The sequence below is a fragment of the Eimeria necatrix genome, genomic scaffold, assembly GCF_000499385.1.
Source record: "Eimeria necatrix Houghton genomic scaffold, Enh_scaff74, whole genome shotgun sequence".
NCBI lineage: Eukaryota > Apicomplexa > Conoidasida > Eucoccidiorida > Eimeriidae > Eimeria > Eimeria necatrix.
The window spans coordinates 108,421-124,690 of NW_013654563.1; the positions used below are offsets into that span (position 1 = coordinate 108,421).

General features: G+C 48.1%; 3 protein-coding genes across 3 annotated transcripts; 1 reads left to right on the forward strand and 2 right to left on the reverse strand.

The window, feature by feature from the left end:
* Positions 1 to 3,152: 3,152 nt before the first annotated feature.
* On the forward strand, positions 3,153 to 5,799 carry ENH_00074230 (S-adenosylmethionine synthetase, putative; the record flags this gene model as incomplete). Its single annotated transcript, XM_013582785.1, has 7 exons — positions 3,153 to 3,296; positions 3,493 to 3,597; positions 3,779 to 3,919; positions 4,080 to 4,223; positions 4,533 to 4,934; positions 5,269 to 5,424; positions 5,692 to 5,799. 7 exons carry the CDS (start codon positions 3,153 to 3,155, stop codon positions 5,797 to 5,799), a joined length of 1,200 nt encoding a protein of 399 aa, XP_013438239.1.
* Positions 5,800 to 6,765: 966 nt separating this feature from the next.
* Positions 6,766 to 12,797, reverse strand: ENH_00074240 (hypothetical protein, conserved; the record flags this gene model as incomplete). The annotated part of the gene is made up of 9 exons (XM_013582786.1): positions 6,766 to 7,236; positions 7,387 to 7,477; positions 7,823 to 8,039; positions 8,291 to 8,396; positions 9,236 to 9,334; positions 9,792 to 9,901; positions 10,272 to 10,352; positions 10,523 to 11,943; positions 12,772 to 12,797. 9 exons carry the CDS (start codon positions 12,795 to 12,797, stop codon positions 6,766 to 6,768), a joined length of 2,622 nt encoding a protein of 873 aa, XP_013438240.1.
* A 1,483-nt stretch (positions 12,798 to 14,280) lies between these two features.
* Positions 14,281 to 16,159, reverse strand: ENH_00074250 (hypothetical protein, conserved; the record flags this gene model as incomplete). Its single annotated transcript, XM_013582787.1, has 4 exons — positions 14,281 to 14,480; positions 14,755 to 14,948; positions 15,139 to 16,089; positions 16,140 to 16,159. The coding sequence occupies 4 exons, from the start codon at positions 16,157 to 16,159 to the stop codon at positions 14,281 to 14,283; spliced, it is 1,365 nt and encodes a 454-aa protein (XP_013438241.1).
* Between the last annotated feature and the right edge of the window lie 111 nt (positions 16,160 to 16,270).

Here is a 16,270-nt window from a genome sequence, read left to right on the forward strand (position 1 = left end):
ATCAAACAAAAGAATCAAATAAGAGACGAGAACAGAAAAGAGGAAGAAAGTCAAACAAAATGTGAGTTGTAAACAAAGAGGAAGTGCCCCCTAATTTCCCCAACACAGCGCTGGTGTCCTGTTTGGGAACCAAATGAAGTAGTAGACTTTGTCTTCGGCAAGATCTGCTTTGAGCTGTTTGTCTTTACTTAAAAGAAATCTGAATCTAAACCAATTCTCGCTTTATGTGGACTGCTGTCGATTGGGGCCAGTTATATGCTCACTGAAGCCCTCTAAAATTCGACTTCAGACAATTTAATTTTCGTCTTTCTTTTGTTTCTGTCACAAGAGTAGGAGCGCTACGCAGCACAGCTCCAGCCACTGGAGACTTCGGGAAAAGTATAATGAAGTTTTAAGGCAAGGAAATGCCTTTTGGAGCAAAAAGACAGCTGTATTTGTCAAGGCTGACTCCTCAGAGGGTTCCAGAGTGCCCGCAGGCAGCAATTGCTGCTGCTGCACCTTCTGCTGCTCAAGGTTTGAGTGCAATTGCAGTTGCTGCAGTGTGATCGTAGCTTCTCTTATTTATTTTCCGTGTCTACTGTCTCACTCTAATGGCTAGCACTTTTGAGTTCTTTTTCACTTTTCTTTTTATTGAAACTTCCCGTTAGCTGTACACTTTGTCACGGTGACTGCGTGGCTTCGGAAGAAAACTGCCGCCATCAGGAACTTCTCAGCACTTTTAATAAGAAAAGATGCTGCATGGTAAATTACTTTTGTTTTAAAAGCTAAACTGCAGCACTGTTTTGTCCGCTGCTGCCCTCAGTTGCTGGGATTCTCCTTGCCGCTGAAAGGTTTCAGTAGAAAGGCGCCTCTTCCGTCTAAAGGCTAGTTTGTCAGAAATCCAAATTTAGATTTTATCTAAATTCAGATCTCCATTTGCATTCAGATTTGCATCTTGAAAGACTCTTACGCTTTTTAGTTTAATTTTTCCTGAAATTGCACTTATGAGGGTCAAGACCTCAGAGCGAAACTTGAAGGCAAACAGCCTCCCTTAAGGAACATGACTGAAGAATGGCCTTTTAAATCCCCTGTTTGTGGACACTGACAATTACTGCTGCACCTTATAAAATCATAAACGAAAGAGGGCTGTACTTAGCAGTGCTGCTAATATAATGGCAACAAACAAGCAGACGTGAAGAGGAAATGCCCACGCTGGGGTTGTAGTAGCTAATTTGTTGCCTTGGAGATGTTTTAGCCACTGTTGAAACAGAAAAGAAGGGCTGGAGGCTTCTGGGGTTGCTTAAGTTGGCAGGCGAGGGGGAAGGTCCTGCGCGGCCGCTACTTCCCAGGCTTGCATTGCGAAATGCAGCTCTTAACTACATTCAGAGAATGCATCCAAAGGCATCCTCACTCATGACGGCCTTACAAAGACTTTTGAACACAAGCCCGGTGTTCGAAATGCTGCAGAATGTGGCTTTATCTGCCACCAGCACGGAAACCATGAAAGCAGGAATAATACTCAGTGCAGAAGAGCTAATATCTACAGCAAAAGTGAAATTTCTGTCTACGATGCATATATGATTGGACAGGCAGCTTTTGAAGTCGTTGGAAACCTTGAAAAGATCCTTTGGAGGTCTGGTCACTCTGCACGGCCGCAGAGCCAGACTTGAAATGAATGAGCCTCTATGTGGCTGTAAGTGAGCGCAAGATGCTGTTTGGCAAATCTTGCGAATCCCCACAATTTAGCGTATGGCGGAGTCTGGATCTCCTCCAAGTTGTTATAGATTTGGGGGGCCTTTGCTGGGGCCATCTTTTGATGGCTCCCTTTAGTCAGTGTTTTTCTGTTGCTAGTTGGCATTTTGGTGGTGCTCAGCTCTAGATTTCAAGATCTTCTACTTATCAAACACAGTAAAAACTCAGCAGCTCCAAACCCTGTAGCGTTACAGACATTCCGTGCTAGTTGCCAGCAAGGACTAGGTGACCCATGAAGCCTTGGGAGAGCTTCGAAGAGCAGAAGTTCCCATTTTCCGACCGCAGAGGGGGCGGACAAGCGTGGCACCCAACTACGGAAGCATTTAGAAAAAAGAAAGAAGAAATGAAGTGGTTTTTCTTCTTCAAACCACCACCTCGAAACGAAGCCATGCTGTAGACACGTTGAAGGAACAGCGCAACTGCGGGGTGGGATAAGAAAGCTCCCGCGTTCCCGTCCCCCCGTTCGTTTCTGCTTAAAAAAATCGGATCTAGTTTTGCTCTGACAAAATGAAAACACAAAGTAAAAAGGCTGGAGATAATTGTCTATTCAAAGGGCGGCACACAGGAATGCCCGCGACCCACACTGACCCCCAAGCCCCGCAGGCCGTCAGCCCCACGATGGCCAAACGCTCCGAAACCTTAAAAGCTAAGCTTTGAACCCTTCGCCACAGCCGTTGAGTTTATCTTCTGCAGTTTGTAGGCTGTCTTGACGCAGAAGTTCAACTTGCTCTAGTTGTTGGCGTGGCTGCTTGGCTTTCGTGGAATCTTTCCCCCTCAGCTCGCAGTCGGCTCAGGTAAAAACGCCGTGCAGAAATATTTTTCGTTTGCGAGGAATTTCTCTTTCGTTAAGTCTGTGGTTTCGAGTTTTTGCATTCTGCATTGTGGCGTCCGCTTGAGGTTTCCAGTGCTGCGCCTTCCACAGATCTGCTGCACGTGCGAAAACCCCGCAGCACGGTTGGGGCCGGCAACGGCAATAAGTCCTATTGCTTCTAGTTTTTATGTTTCAAATGTAATTGAAACTGATTAAAGCGTAAAAGAGCATGACTTCCAGTGCAGCTAGACGGCTAATGAGCGGCTGATGTGGAAGTGGCGACAGTGGAAGTATGGGACAAGCGCCGCGGGGAATAATACCTTCCAATATGTTCTGTCTGGCCTCAAAAATTAAATTAACTTGACGCATCTTCGCTATTGCATCAGTTTAAGTGGAAATTTATTTCGCTAGCGCTCGCTCAGTTCTGGCGTGACGGCAGCAGTTTGGGTGGCTCGCTGTGAGTTGCGCTGCTCTGGCGGTGAGTCTGGCGGCCAGCTGGTTGTCCTGTTGGTGGTGTTTCTGCCTTTTCTTTCTCTCAGGACTTTATTAAATTTGGCGGATTATCGTTGCATGTTTACTACTTTGTCTTTATTTTTGAAATCCATTTAAAATGACGCACCCCGCCATCGTCACCACGCCCGGCCGCTTCCTCTTCACCTCGGAGAGTGTCAACGAAGGCCACCCAGACAAGCTGTGCGATCAAGTTTCAGACGCAATTCTGGATGCTTGCCTTGCAGAGGACCCAAACAGCAAAGTGAGTTCTTAAATGCGTAGAAATGCGCTGCCGGCAAACCCGCAGGCGCCCTCAGCTTCCAGTGGTCACAGACACACACGCACAGTGGTCACGAAGCTTCCCGCAGCAGCAGCAGATCAAGCGGCCTTTTTCCCATTCAGAGCTTCTTTGTGTCCTAACTTTCATTTATTTGGCTTTTAATGCGGCCTCGCCGCAGGTGGCATGCGAGACATGCACCAAGACTGGCATGGTGATGATCTTCGGCGAAATCACCACCAATGCGAATGTCGACTACGAGAAGATCATCAGGGAAACCTGTAGGGTAAGTGCACTCTTAAGACTCTACCCTCTTATTCATATTAAATGCAACTCAAGGAGGACTTAGGGGCAGCGCTAGCTAGCCTCTCCTGCACAAGTTGTTCAAGAACAGCCCGCTGTTCAAGAACAGCAAGCAGCGAAGCTTTTAGCTGCAACTGGTGGCAGTTTTCGTGCTGCTGCTGCAGGACATCGGATACGATGATGAATCCAAAGGGCTGGACTACAAAACAATGAAGGTTGTGGTTGCAATTGAAGACCAAAGCCCAGAGATCGCACAGGCTGTCTATGTGAACAAAAACATAGAGGAAATTGGAGCGGGGGACCAAGTGGGCTGCTGCACATTTCGGAACAAAATAATGAATTTTTCAGCAATAAATGAAGCTTATTGTGCTTATATTGTGCAAATGCATTTATATTGATGCGTGGCGTGTAGGCAATTGTGCCGGATCTGCATATTAGTCTTTTTTTCTGGCTTTTTGCTTGCAGGGCCACATGTTCGGCTATGCTTGTGATGAAACTCCGGAGCTAATGCCTCTTAGTCATTCTCTTGCAACAAATTTGGGCAAACGCCTCACTGATGTCCGCAAGTCGGGGGTCTTGCCTTACATCCGTCCAGACGGAAAGACACAGGTGATTGAATAATTCAAAAGCACTTTATCTCGATCTTCAGTCCCACCTCTTGTGAATACCGCGGCTGCTTCGCTTTCCTGTCCAGTGGCCAGTGTTTTATTTCAAAAAGTTTCAGATTTTCGGAAATTTTGTTTGATTTCGGTCATAATTAGCTAGTAATGCGTGCAGAAGCTCCGAAGCTTCCGGAGCTTCTGCTTTATTTCGACCATAATGAGCTAGTTTTGCGCGCAGAAGCTTCGAATTGTCCAATTTTTGGTTTTATTTCCATAATAAAAAGCCAGTTTTGCATATTTCTCTTGGTTTGTTCAGGTGACTGTTGAATACGACAACACGTCGGGAGTGCCGGTGCCCGTGCGAGTGCACACAATAGTGATTTCAACTCAGCACGCGCCGGAGGTGGCGAACGAGCAGCTGCGAAGGGATATAATGGAACACGTGATAAAGCCCGTTGTGCCGGCAAAGTATTTGGACAACAACACCATTTACCACTTGAATCCCTCTGGGCGCTTCGTGATCGGGGGCCCCCACGGCGACGCGGGCCTCACTGGCCGCAAGATCATCATAGACACTTACGGGGGTTGGGGGGCCCACGGCGGCGGCGCTTTCAGCGGAAAAGACTCCACGAAAGTTGACAGAAGTGCCGCTTATGCGGCGCGCTGGGCGGCCAAGTCCTTGGTGGCCAACGGGCTCTGCAAACGGTGCCTTGTGCAGGTGCGCGGCAAGCCGCCTTCCTTTTCTTTAGTGTCTTGTCAAATTCATGAGACTCTACTTGCCTCCATTTGCTTTGTCTCGTTGTTTCAATTTGGCTTGAAATGAAGAATTGGGCTGCTTTGAACACTTCGCTGTCTCTGATTTTTGACCAAATAGTGCCAAATGAGGGAAATCCACTTTCTCCGAACAATTTGCTGGCCTCGCGGTTCCGTGGATTCTGTCACTTAGTGTTTATGAATTTGTTGTGTATTGTCCGTGTTGTTTGGTCTGTTTGTTCATGTTTGTTGCTGTCTAGTTCTTACTGCTGCGTCTTGTCTTCTTGTTCGTGCTTCAGGTCTCGTACTCCATTGGCGTTGCCGCCCCTCTTTCTCTTTTTGTGGACTCTTATGGCACTTGTGCTGAGGGCTACACGGACGACTGCCTCTTGCGAATTGTCGCTGAGAACTTCGACTTCAGACCAGGAGTCATCCAGCGGGATCTGCGTCTGAAGGTGAACAGTCCTGCCAAGTTTCAAACATTTGATGAATTATTGAATGAGTTCAACTCATTATTTCACGTAGAGAGGATAGTATATGCGGATATCTCTTTTTTAGCTCGCTTCTGTTCGAGAGGGTTCCATCTTTCCTCACTTCTATTTTGAAAGCCAAGTGTTTCTCTGTGCTGCTTGAAACTGTGTTTCTGTGCTGTTGTTTGTCCTTTATTTGCCTTGTAAGCTTTCCACGAAAGTTTCTCCTTTTTCTTTTTCTTGTTTTTGCAGGAGCCGCTCTTCAAAGAGTTGGCGGCTTACGGCCACTTCGGCCGCTGCCCTGAGAAATATGCGTGGGAGAAGCCTCGCGACCTTTCGCATTGCAAGAAGTCAGCATAAAAGAAGCAACGGGAAGCAGCGAAAAGCTCTAGTTGCTTCTTTAGTAATCGGAAATAGAAAGGAATTTAAGGATTGATTAAATTGCTGCATTGCTATCGTCCCTCTAAGATAGTTTGCCCTTATTAAAGTAGCCCTCGAGACGAATCGTGCACTTCGTGAAAGCCCACGCATTTTAGCTCGCACAGGTTTGGCCTTCTGCCTGAATTGCGGGAGAAGAAAACCAATGCAAACGGAAGCACTTGCAAAGTACAGAGGATGAGATAAATCTAAGCATGAACTCAAAACGGGAGCGACAAGAAGACAGGCAGAATAGCAATATGGTTTTGTTGCGCTGGCGCCAGTTTTCCTGCTTAGGACCAGCTCTGAACATTCTGTGCGGATTGTTTGCCTATCTTTTCATTAATTTATACCTTAGTTGACTCTATTTGGCGGCAGTCGTAGCCGTGAGGCCACAGACGCACCCATTTAATTTATTGGAAGCGCGCCTTCGCTTCCGCCGACTGCAGCGCAGGAAGCGGGACCGTCATTGCCATTTATCTTGTGACGTCTCGTATTTTAATACTTTGTTGGAGCCGTGAATGCGGACAAACGACAAGTTTAATTGCTGAAAGCGGGCGTGGCGTTGAAAGACCAGCGGGCTTAGCCGCAGCAGTAGCCATACTTCTCAGTGCTATCTTAAGAACTTGAACTATGAAGAAAAGGATGCGAAAAGGCCCTTAAGGGTTTCTCCAGTTCTTTTGGCAGGGCAGAGAGTGACTGACTGTTTAGAAAACAAGAGGAATTCCAAGCCCTAGTGGGTCTGGGCGTTGTGTAGTTAAGTATTTATTCTGTTGACGTTTTGTTTGCCAAGTTGGCGAATGCAAGTTAACAGCTGGAGCTTCCTCATCTCCCGTCTTCACAACAGGTCTAGAGTGCGAAGGGAAATAAAACAAGAGAAAAGAAAAAGAATTAAAAGACTTGAAGGTCTCAGTCTACGGAAAAGCGAATTTCCCTTTCTGCTCTCCTTGATGAGACCCACGGCTGCTTGGGAACATGACCCGTTCGGTGCAGCGGCGGCACCGCTTCTGTTTCTTTGGATTTTTTTCGTTTTATTTCACAATTAAAATTGTGCAAAGTGTGTTTTAGTGGCTGTTCTGCGTGGAAAGCACTCGTTGCATCTTTCTGGGGCACGCCAGGGGGTCTGCTAGCCTCTGCCGCCTGATTGGCGTTTCTGGAGCTCCTGTTCGGACTTATTTCATTGTGAAATGCTTGTTCTTTGTTTATTGCATTTCTATTTTCTTTAGTTGGTCCATTTTCCGCATTCATCTCTATCAAAAGGTCAACTAGGAAGGGGCCTGCGCGGGCCTCTTTCTGAAATTCAAGTTCTGGCAAAGCCGCCGCCACCTCCAAGTGGAAACTGCTGCTAGAGGGGCTGGAAGGCTTTGCTTTGTTTCCGGCCTGCAAATAAATGCAATTGCAGCAATTCAAGCAGCCGAAACAGCCAATATTTTCATCTTTTGCCAATATTTTCATCTTTTGCAAGACTAATCAGATGCTTAAGCAAGTATTCCTTTAATCAAAAGCTTAGAAGCTTTCTTAATTCCTCACTTTGTCTTCCCATTCATATATGGCTTGGCAAAGACGCAGAGGGAGGCTCACGAGACCCGCGAGGTCTGCAGTCAGCATTAGCCGATGTTTCCTGCAGCGCAAGTTCATGAAAAATGTTTATTTGCATTTGCTGCTGGCATTTTGTCTAACTTTTTTCCTTTTTTTATTCATTTATCTGCATTTTCACTCCAAGTCCAGTGCAACTGCCAGCAGCTACAGTGGCCTATGTGACAGACTTGGAAAGAACCATTTCAAAGAACCATTTCAAGTTTAATTTTGCAGGCTCCGAGATTCCCCAAACGCGAAACAAAGACAAACAGCCAGCAGCTTCTCCCTTTAAGCAAATTAATTTGCTGCAGAACTTTCGAATTTAAACTTCAGCTTTTTAATTCTTAAGGGAGAGAAGCCGAGCCATTCTGGCAGCTGCTGCTCGTACTTGATGATGTGCGATTTGACATATTTATTTATCTTTCCACTTTTAGAGACAAAGGCCTCAGTCCACGCCGACAGCAGGCGTTGAGTGAAAGCAGGACTCTGCTGCAGCAGCAGCGCAGCGGGCAGCAAGGAGGCGTGCAGCAGCTGCTGCTGCTGCAGCGCGCTGCAGCAGCAACGCCACAGCCCCTCGTAGGCCTCTCCCTTCATGTCCAGATCGCCTGCAGCAGCCACAAGCCAGCAATTGCATTTCTTTTGTCTGCTGCTTCCCCCGTTTGGCTGTTTGTTGAATGCCTTCGTGGCCAAGCGCATGCATCTACTTGCACACTGAATTGGCGTCTTTCGACGGGAAACTCATTGCCTTTTGCTGCTCTTCAAATGAATTTAACTCCAAAATGAATAATTATTATGAATGAATGAAGGAAGGAATAATTATAAGTTCTTAATTGCATATTTGGGGCCAAAGCTGCACCTGCAGCTTCCAGCGCCTGAGCCGCCAGAGTTGGCCGCAGGCTTTGCCTCGAGGTTTCCAGGCGGTGGAGAGCCCCGGAAAGGAATGGAATGTCTCGGATCCTGACCTTTAAATTGGCAACAAATGAATCAATAAAAAGGAAAAATAATCAATTTAAATAATCAATTTAAATAATTAAATCAGATTCCATAATTGTCAAAGCAATGCAGCTGCGTTTGCGCGCGAAATGCCACACTTCAGAGTTCATATTTTCCACTTCACTCATTTCGCTGCGCTCACGGTTTTCTGAACTCCTCTTTTATACGCAGAGCTTGTAAATGCCCGAAATTATTATTATTATTATTATTATTATTATTATCATTATTATTATTATTATTATTATTATTATTATTATTATTATTATCATTATTATTATTATTATTATTATTATTATTATTATTATTATTATTATTATTATTATTATTATTATTATTATTATTACTAAGTATTACTAATTATTATTATAGATTATATTGGTATTATTACTGTTAATTATTATTGTAATTACTATTAGTGTTGTTGTTATTATCATCATCATTATCAGTATTACTATTTTTATTACTATTATTGTTATTATTCTTATTTTTATTACTATTATTGTTTTTGTTATTATTAATTATTGTTATTATTGTTGCCGTCGTTATTATCATTATTATTACTATTACTGTGATTAGTGTTGTTATTACTGTTATTATTATTATTATTATTATCATTATTATTATTATTATTATTATTATTATTATTATTATTATTATTATTATTATTATTATTATTATTATTATCATTATTATTATTATTATTATTATTATTATTATTACTAATTCTTGTTATCATTATTGTTATTATTCTTATTATATCCATTTAATATGCATTTCAGTTTGATGTTAGAGGCTCTGAATGGCTCACTTTTGCACAGGCGCGGAGAACAGCGCAGAGAACATCGAGCGGCAAATGATTAATTTCAGGTCTCAGTTTCTCGAGAAGAGAAAAGTAAAACGAATGATCCTAAAGACTCAAAAGATCCCGCAAAGTTTGTTTTTAATTTCTTCTTTTTGTTTCTTTTTGTTTCCGGGATTTTGCTCTTCAATTTATCTTTCGCTGAGATGTCTCAGGCGAATTGTGCCTCCTTTGACGTGCTTCGCAAGACAGGAAACTTCCATTAAACACACATTATTAATAAATAATAAATAAATAAATAAATAAATAAATAAATAAATAAATAAATAAATAAATAAACAATTAATTAAATAAAAATGTAAATAAATATGTGTATATGTTTGCAGCAATGCAAAACGCGCACAAAATGCGTTTCAGCTACTCATGAGCGTTCCTTGTGCAGCGAAATAGTGCAGTAAGAGCTCGATTTGCAGCTCTCGAGTTATTAAATTCATTTAATTGAATGAAATGAATTTAAATTTAATTTTTAAATTTGCATTTTAAAAATCAAATTTAAATTAATTACCTCCAAACCAACGTCAGAAAGCGCACACAAAACGCGAGCCCCCAACTCCGCCTCCAGCGGCACCCGCAGGATGTGCCGGGCAGCCATGAACAGCAGATATTCTTGCCAAGCTTGCGCAGCAAAACAAATAAAAAAGAATTAATTATATTTAAAAATAAAAATAAAATAAATATATTTGCATTTATATTCTATTATATTCGATGTGCAAGTGGAAATGAACAAACAATGAAGAAAGGAAAAACAGACTGCATGCAACTTTGCGCAAGTTCATTCACTCAAAAGTTTTGCAGAAATCAGCACAAGACCGAAACGGGAAAAAGGAACTTCAAAGAAAAAGAAAAAGAATAAAATAAAAGAAAAAACATGAAAAGAAAGCCAACAAACAGCCCCCTGGCCAGCCATTTAGTAATCAGAAAAAAGAGAAAAAGAAAAGATTTATTTTAAATTCAAAAATCAATTTTAACCAACTTTAAACCCCACCCGCAAGAGGCTGCTGAGCAGCAGCAGCAGCAAAAATCAAGTTTGCTGCTTCCACTGCATCTAATTCTTGAATTCTTTCTCCTAAAAAGAGAAAAAACAAAAAGACAGAAACAAAACAATAAAAATAAAACAAAAAGTGGCAAAAATGGACAAATTAGAAATAAAATGGCAACAAAACGCGCAAAGGGGAGCAGCAGCGCGCGCGCAGCTAGTTGGGGTGTACGTACACCGCAGCACCGCAACAGCCTCACCAACGCAATCTGCAACAGCAGCAAGAATGTCAAAACTATAATTCTGCACAGCAGCAGAACTCCGGCGCTGCAGCCACCCCAGCAGCGGCAGCACAACTGCAGCAGCTCTCAACGGAAACTCCGCAGTCCTTGCGGCCCTCACGCCCTCCACGCTGCTGCTGCTGCTGCTGCTGCTGCTGCTGCTGCTGCTGCTGCTGCTGCTGCTGCTGCTGCTGCTGCTGATGACGTTGGTGTCTTCTGCGAAGAGCTCGTCTAGGTTGCGCTGGTGCTGCAGCAGCACAGGGCTTGCTGCCTGCAGCAGCTGCAGCAGCAGCGGCTCCACGTTGAAGTGCTGCAGCAGCATGCGGGGCCTGCTGCTGCTGAGGTGTATCAAAGCCCCAACTGCATGCAGCAGCAGCTCGGGGGGCAGCTGCTGCGCTGCACTGACAAGCAGCCCCACAGAGTGCTGCAGCAGCAGCAGCAGCAAATCTCTCAAGTCATTGCATTCCGCCGTGCCTGCAGCTGCAGTGCTTCCCTCTGCTGCAGCAGAAGCAGCAGCACCAGCAGCAGTTGATGCAGCAGCAGCAGCAGACGCAGCAGCAAGGTCAGCGGCAGCAACTGAGTGCAGCAAGGCCACCGCAACGCGCGCTTCGTCTTCCCTGCTGCTGTCTCTTTGCTGCTGCTGCTGCTGCTGCTGCTGCTGCTGCAGCCGCTGCAGCAAGAGCAGCAGCTGGCGCGGCGTTCCCGTCTGCAGCCGCAGCAGCACCTGTGGGGTATCTGGGGTGTCTCGGCAGCTCAGCAGCAGCAGTGAAACGGAAGAAGCAGGGGCAGCAGCAGCAGCAGCAGCAGCAGCAGCAGCAGAAAAAGTTGTGGACTGTAGAGCAGAAGCAAATGTCTCCGGAGAAACCACAAGTGGAAGCAGAATAGGCCATTCCTTAAGAACCTGCTGCTGCTGCTGCTGCTGCTGCTGCTGCTGCAGATGCGCTGCGCGTAGTCGCCACTGCTGCCTCTCCAGCAGCAGAAATGGCACTCGGCCTGAGCTGAGTCCCCAGGCTGCTGCAACAAGCTGCTCAAGAAGTTGAATTGGCTGCTGCTGCTGCTGCTGCTGCTGCTGCTGCTGCTGCTGCTGCTCTTCACAAGTTTCGCCGTTTAGCTTTCTCGCTGAGTGCAGCGAAGGCACGCTAGTTGCTTCCGCTGCTGCTGCTGCTGCTGCTGCTGCTGCTGCTGCAGTGTTGGCCGAAATCACAGCAGCAAGTGCAGCACGGATGCTTGCATTCCAGGGGCTCCATGTCTCAGCTGTCTCCTCTTGTTGACTCTTTTCTGTGAGCTTCAGCAGCGCCGCTTTTGTGTCTGCTGCAGCAGAGTCAAAGCACAAGTTTGCTGCTGCTGAGCTGCAGCAGCGCTGCAGCTCAGCAGCAGCAAACTTTTGCTGCCAGTGGTGGCTGCGCAGCAGCAGAAAGCAGCCAGCGGCGCTTCTTGCTGTGCATGCTTCCCGCCTTTGAGCCAGCTGGTGAAGAGCTGGGCGAAAGAGCCCCGGCTTAAGCCACTTTGGAGGGGGAAAGGCAAATAAAAAAGGAAATGCAACAAAGGGAGAGTTTGAAACAAATGAAGCTTTTGAAAAAATGGCTAAAGATGTCCGCAGGCGCATCTTTGGACGTCATTTGAGCCATCGCGTCCGGGAAGTCGAAGTTGAAAAGAAAAGAAAAACTCGGCAGCAGGCAGCAAAGATCTGCATTTGAGTTCAAAAAATGATATTAATGGGACGCTAAGCTTCAATGATGAACTGAAAACTAATGATGTCGGAGAAAACTAAACGAAAAGTTGAAATAAAATGCGAGTTGCACAACTGAGGTGCCTATACACCTGAATCCGATTCGGGTGTATCGGCAGGTGTCACCGCTGAACACGGGAGAATTAAGATCTGCCTTCACCTTAAAGAACACTTTTAATACAAACAAATAATAAAGTTTGAAAATAAATTATTGTTTCCGCTGGGAAACTTTCGAAAACCAAATCGATGTCCCACAAGGGTTTACGGATCCTCACTGGGGGCCCCCCAGGGGGCCCCTCCCTTAGGGGGGCCCCCACATGATCGCCGATTGGTTTGCCGTCAAGCGGGCTCTATAGATGGAAAACTCCCGAGAAAAAACTAATAAACATAAATAGTTTTGAATTAACATAAATAGTTTTGGAAATTATCTTTCTTGAGTGCCTTTATAAAGGCGTTTCCCCCAAATGCAGCCGCAGCCGGCGTTCTGGGGTGTACTTACAGGTCTTCTAACGCAAACCTCTCCATTCGGCACTTCCTTTACTATTTCTAATATTCTTTTCTCATTATTGATTTATTTTTAATATTTCCATCCCTTCCAGCTTTCCATTTAGCAGCAAACTTGGCTGTATTTGCCAGCAGCTGCAGCACCACTCCGTCAGCAGCAAGACCTCTCCAGGCTGTCCGTACACCTCAACGCTGCGGCACCCTGCTGCGCAGCAACTTCTGCAGCAGCTGCAGCAGCAGCAGCTGGCTGCTGGGCAGCAGCAGCTGGCTGATGAGCAGCAGCAGCAGCTGGCTGATGAGCAGCAGCAGCAGCTGCCTAGTGAGCAGCAGCAGCAGCTGCTCAATGAGCAGCAGCAGCAGCTGCTCAATGAGCAGCAGCAGCAGCTGGCTACTGAGCAGCAGCAGCAGCTGGCTACTGAGCAGCAGCTAGTCTTCTTTCGGAAAATAAGTGATGGGCAAATATGAGAAATCTTTTTAAAAAGAATTCCAAACTAAAGAAGCAGCAACTGACAAAGTGCATTCAGCCTTCAGCAAAAAGTGCCATTTAACTGAATTTAGCTGCTGCAGGTGCTGCAGCAGCTGCAGCAGCTGCAGCAGCTGCAGCTGCTGCAGCTTCGCCCCACATGTTCGCCCAGCAGTGTGGCCCAGCAGTAGCTGCTTAGCTAGTTAACTATTTAGCTAGCTAGCTAGCTAGCTAGTTGCCTATTTAGCTAGCTAGCTAGCTGGCTAGTTAGCTAGTTGGCTGGCTACCTGGCTGGCTAGCTACGCAGCTGGATAGCTAGCCAGTTGGCTACCTCACCTGCTAGCCAGATAGCTGGCCAGCTGGCTGGCTAGCTAGATGGCTAGCTGGCTAGCTAGCTGAGCTAGCTGGCTAGCTAGATGGCTAGCTGGCTAGCTGGCTAGCTAGCTGGCTAGCTAGCTGGCTAGCTAGCTGGCTAGCCATCAGCAACGGGAGAGCACCAGCAGCCAACTGCAGCCTGAGGGGAAAGCAAAAAGCGAACTCCAAAGTGAGCTGCTGCATGCAACGTGTCCTGCGCCTTGCTGCACGCAGACGCTGCAGCAGCAACAGCAGCAGCAGCAGCAGCAGCAGCAGCAGAGAGCCGTGTGAAATCCTAAGTGCCGCCAGTCACCCCAAACAGCACTTTTGCAAAAAAGCCCCAAAAAGCATATTCAAAAAATCATTTTAGAAATGCATGCATGCGCATGCGCATGCAAATATGAAGCCTTGGCTTCGAGCATTGAAGTCTTCTGCCACAGCAAATGCAGCAGCAGCAGCAGCTGCTGCTGCTGCCGCTGTTGCAGCCGCGGCTGTTGCAGCCGCTACTGCTGCAGCTGCTGCTGCAGCTGCCGCTGCTGCTGCAGCTGCCGCTGCTGCTGCAACTGCTACAGCTGCAGCTGCTGCAGCTGCTGCGACTGCTACAGCTGCAGCTGCTGCTGCAGCCGCTACCGCTGCTGCAACGGCAGCAGCAGCAGCAGCAGCAGCAGCAGCAGCTGCTGCTGCTGCTTATGCCCTGCCTTTGTAGAGATGGTGCTCGCGGAATTCATCGAAGACACTCAGAAGAGCAGCACGAGGCCCCTCTTTGAGGTGGCAAGACACCTCAGCCACAGCTTGGCCGCCGTCTTCTGCTGCTGCAGCACCAGCCAGCAGCTCGAAGGAAAGCAGCAGCAAACGCGAACTCAGCAGCTGCTGCTGCTGCTTCTGGCCTGCGCAGCAGCACAAGCAGCAGCAGCACAAACAGCAGCTGGCGGGAGCAGCAGCAGCGGCTGCAGCAGCAGCAGCACCAGGAGCAGCGCCGCCAGTAGCAGCAGCAGCAGGAAGTGCAAAACAAATGCAAGCAGCAGCAGCAGGAAAAGCAAAGCAAGTGCATGCAGCAGCAGCAGCAATTAAACGCTGCAGGAAAAAGAAAGCAGCAGCAATGCAGCTGCTTGAGTTTGCTGCTGCGCATACGCCCGATGGGCCCGCTGGCAGCTCTATTACCTGCTGCAGAGTGAGCTTCGCCTGCTGCTGCTGCTGCTGCTGCTGCTGCTGCTCTCCCTGGGCTTTGCAGCAGCTGCTGCCTCGTGTTCACAACTTCAGCAGCTAAGAACAGCAGCATGCGTTTGCTGCTGCTGCTGCGGCTGGCGACGCAAGCCCCCACGCGGCCCAGAGCTTCCAAGGCATCTTCTAGCACCCTGAGCAGCAAACGCAGCAAATGCAGCAGCAGCAGCAGCAGCTGCAGCACCAGCAGCAGCAGCAGCAGCTGCAGCAGCAGCAGCAGCTGCTGCAGCACCAGAAGCAGCAGCTGCTGCTGCAGCAGCAGCTGCAGCACCAGCAGCAACTGGAGCTCCAGAAGGCGCCACGGGGGAGGACTGTGTGGCTTACCGACTGTGCTGCAGCCTTTGGAGAAGCTGCAGCAGCCGCAGCAGCAGCAGCAGCAGCGTTTGCTGCTGCCGCTGCAGCGGAGCAAAGTCGTGGGAGCGCCACAGAGACACAAGAACAACACTGCAGGCCCTAAGCGCAGCTCGGGCAGCAATCTGGGACAGCGGTCTCTGGTCCTGCTGCTGCTGCTGCTGCTGCTGCTGCACTTGGTGCTGCTGCTGCTGCTGCACTTGGTGCTGCTGCTGCTGCTGCACTTGGTGCTGCTGCTGCTGCTGCTGCTGCATGTAGTGGGGAGTCTCTGCAGCTTCTTCTCTGTCCGCGAAGTCGATGGCTCCTCTCGCAAACTCCATCATGACATCAGCCACGAACTGCTGCTGCTGCTGCTGCTGCTGCTGCTGCCTTGGGGGCCCCCCGAGGGCCCCCGTGGGGCCCCCTTGGCCTTTTTCTGTGCTGCGTTTGCTGCCAGCCAGGAGGCAGCAGCAGCGAAATGTCTCGACTAAAAACTGCGCGCTGCGTGAGCAGCACCACCCCAGCAGACACGACATCTGCTGCTGCTGCTGCTGCTGCTGCTGCTGCTGCTGCTGCTGCTGCTGCGGGGAGAGGCGCGAGAGGGTCGAAGGCGGGCGTGCTGCTGCTGCCTGCGCGGCGAGCAGCAGCTGCAGCAGCAGCTGAGCAGCAGCCAGCAGCGTCTGCTGCAGCAAACTGCTGCTGGCATTTTCTCTGCGCAGGCAGCGCGTCAGTTCTGTGCGCTGCAGCACAAGACCCCACATGGCCTGTGCACAGGCAGCAGCAGTGAGAGCTGCGTCCTCTGCCTGCTGCTGCTGCTGCTGCTGCTGCTGCTGCTGCTGCTGCTGGCTTAAAGACTCCAGGGCGACGACCAGGGTTGCTGCCAGCTGGGAAAATGCTGCTGTCACCAAAGAGACCGGCAGGCCAACCACCAGCGCGCCCCAGCAGCTGCAGCAGCAGCAGCAGCAACAGCAGCAGCAAATACTTTTATCGTTTACAAGCCTGCACTGGCCGGCATCAGTGGGACCGGCAGCAGCAGCAGCAGCAGCAGCAGCAGTAGCAGCAGCAGCAGCAGCAGCAGCAGCAGCAGCAGCAGCAGCAGCAGCAGCAGCAGCAGCAGCAGCAGCAG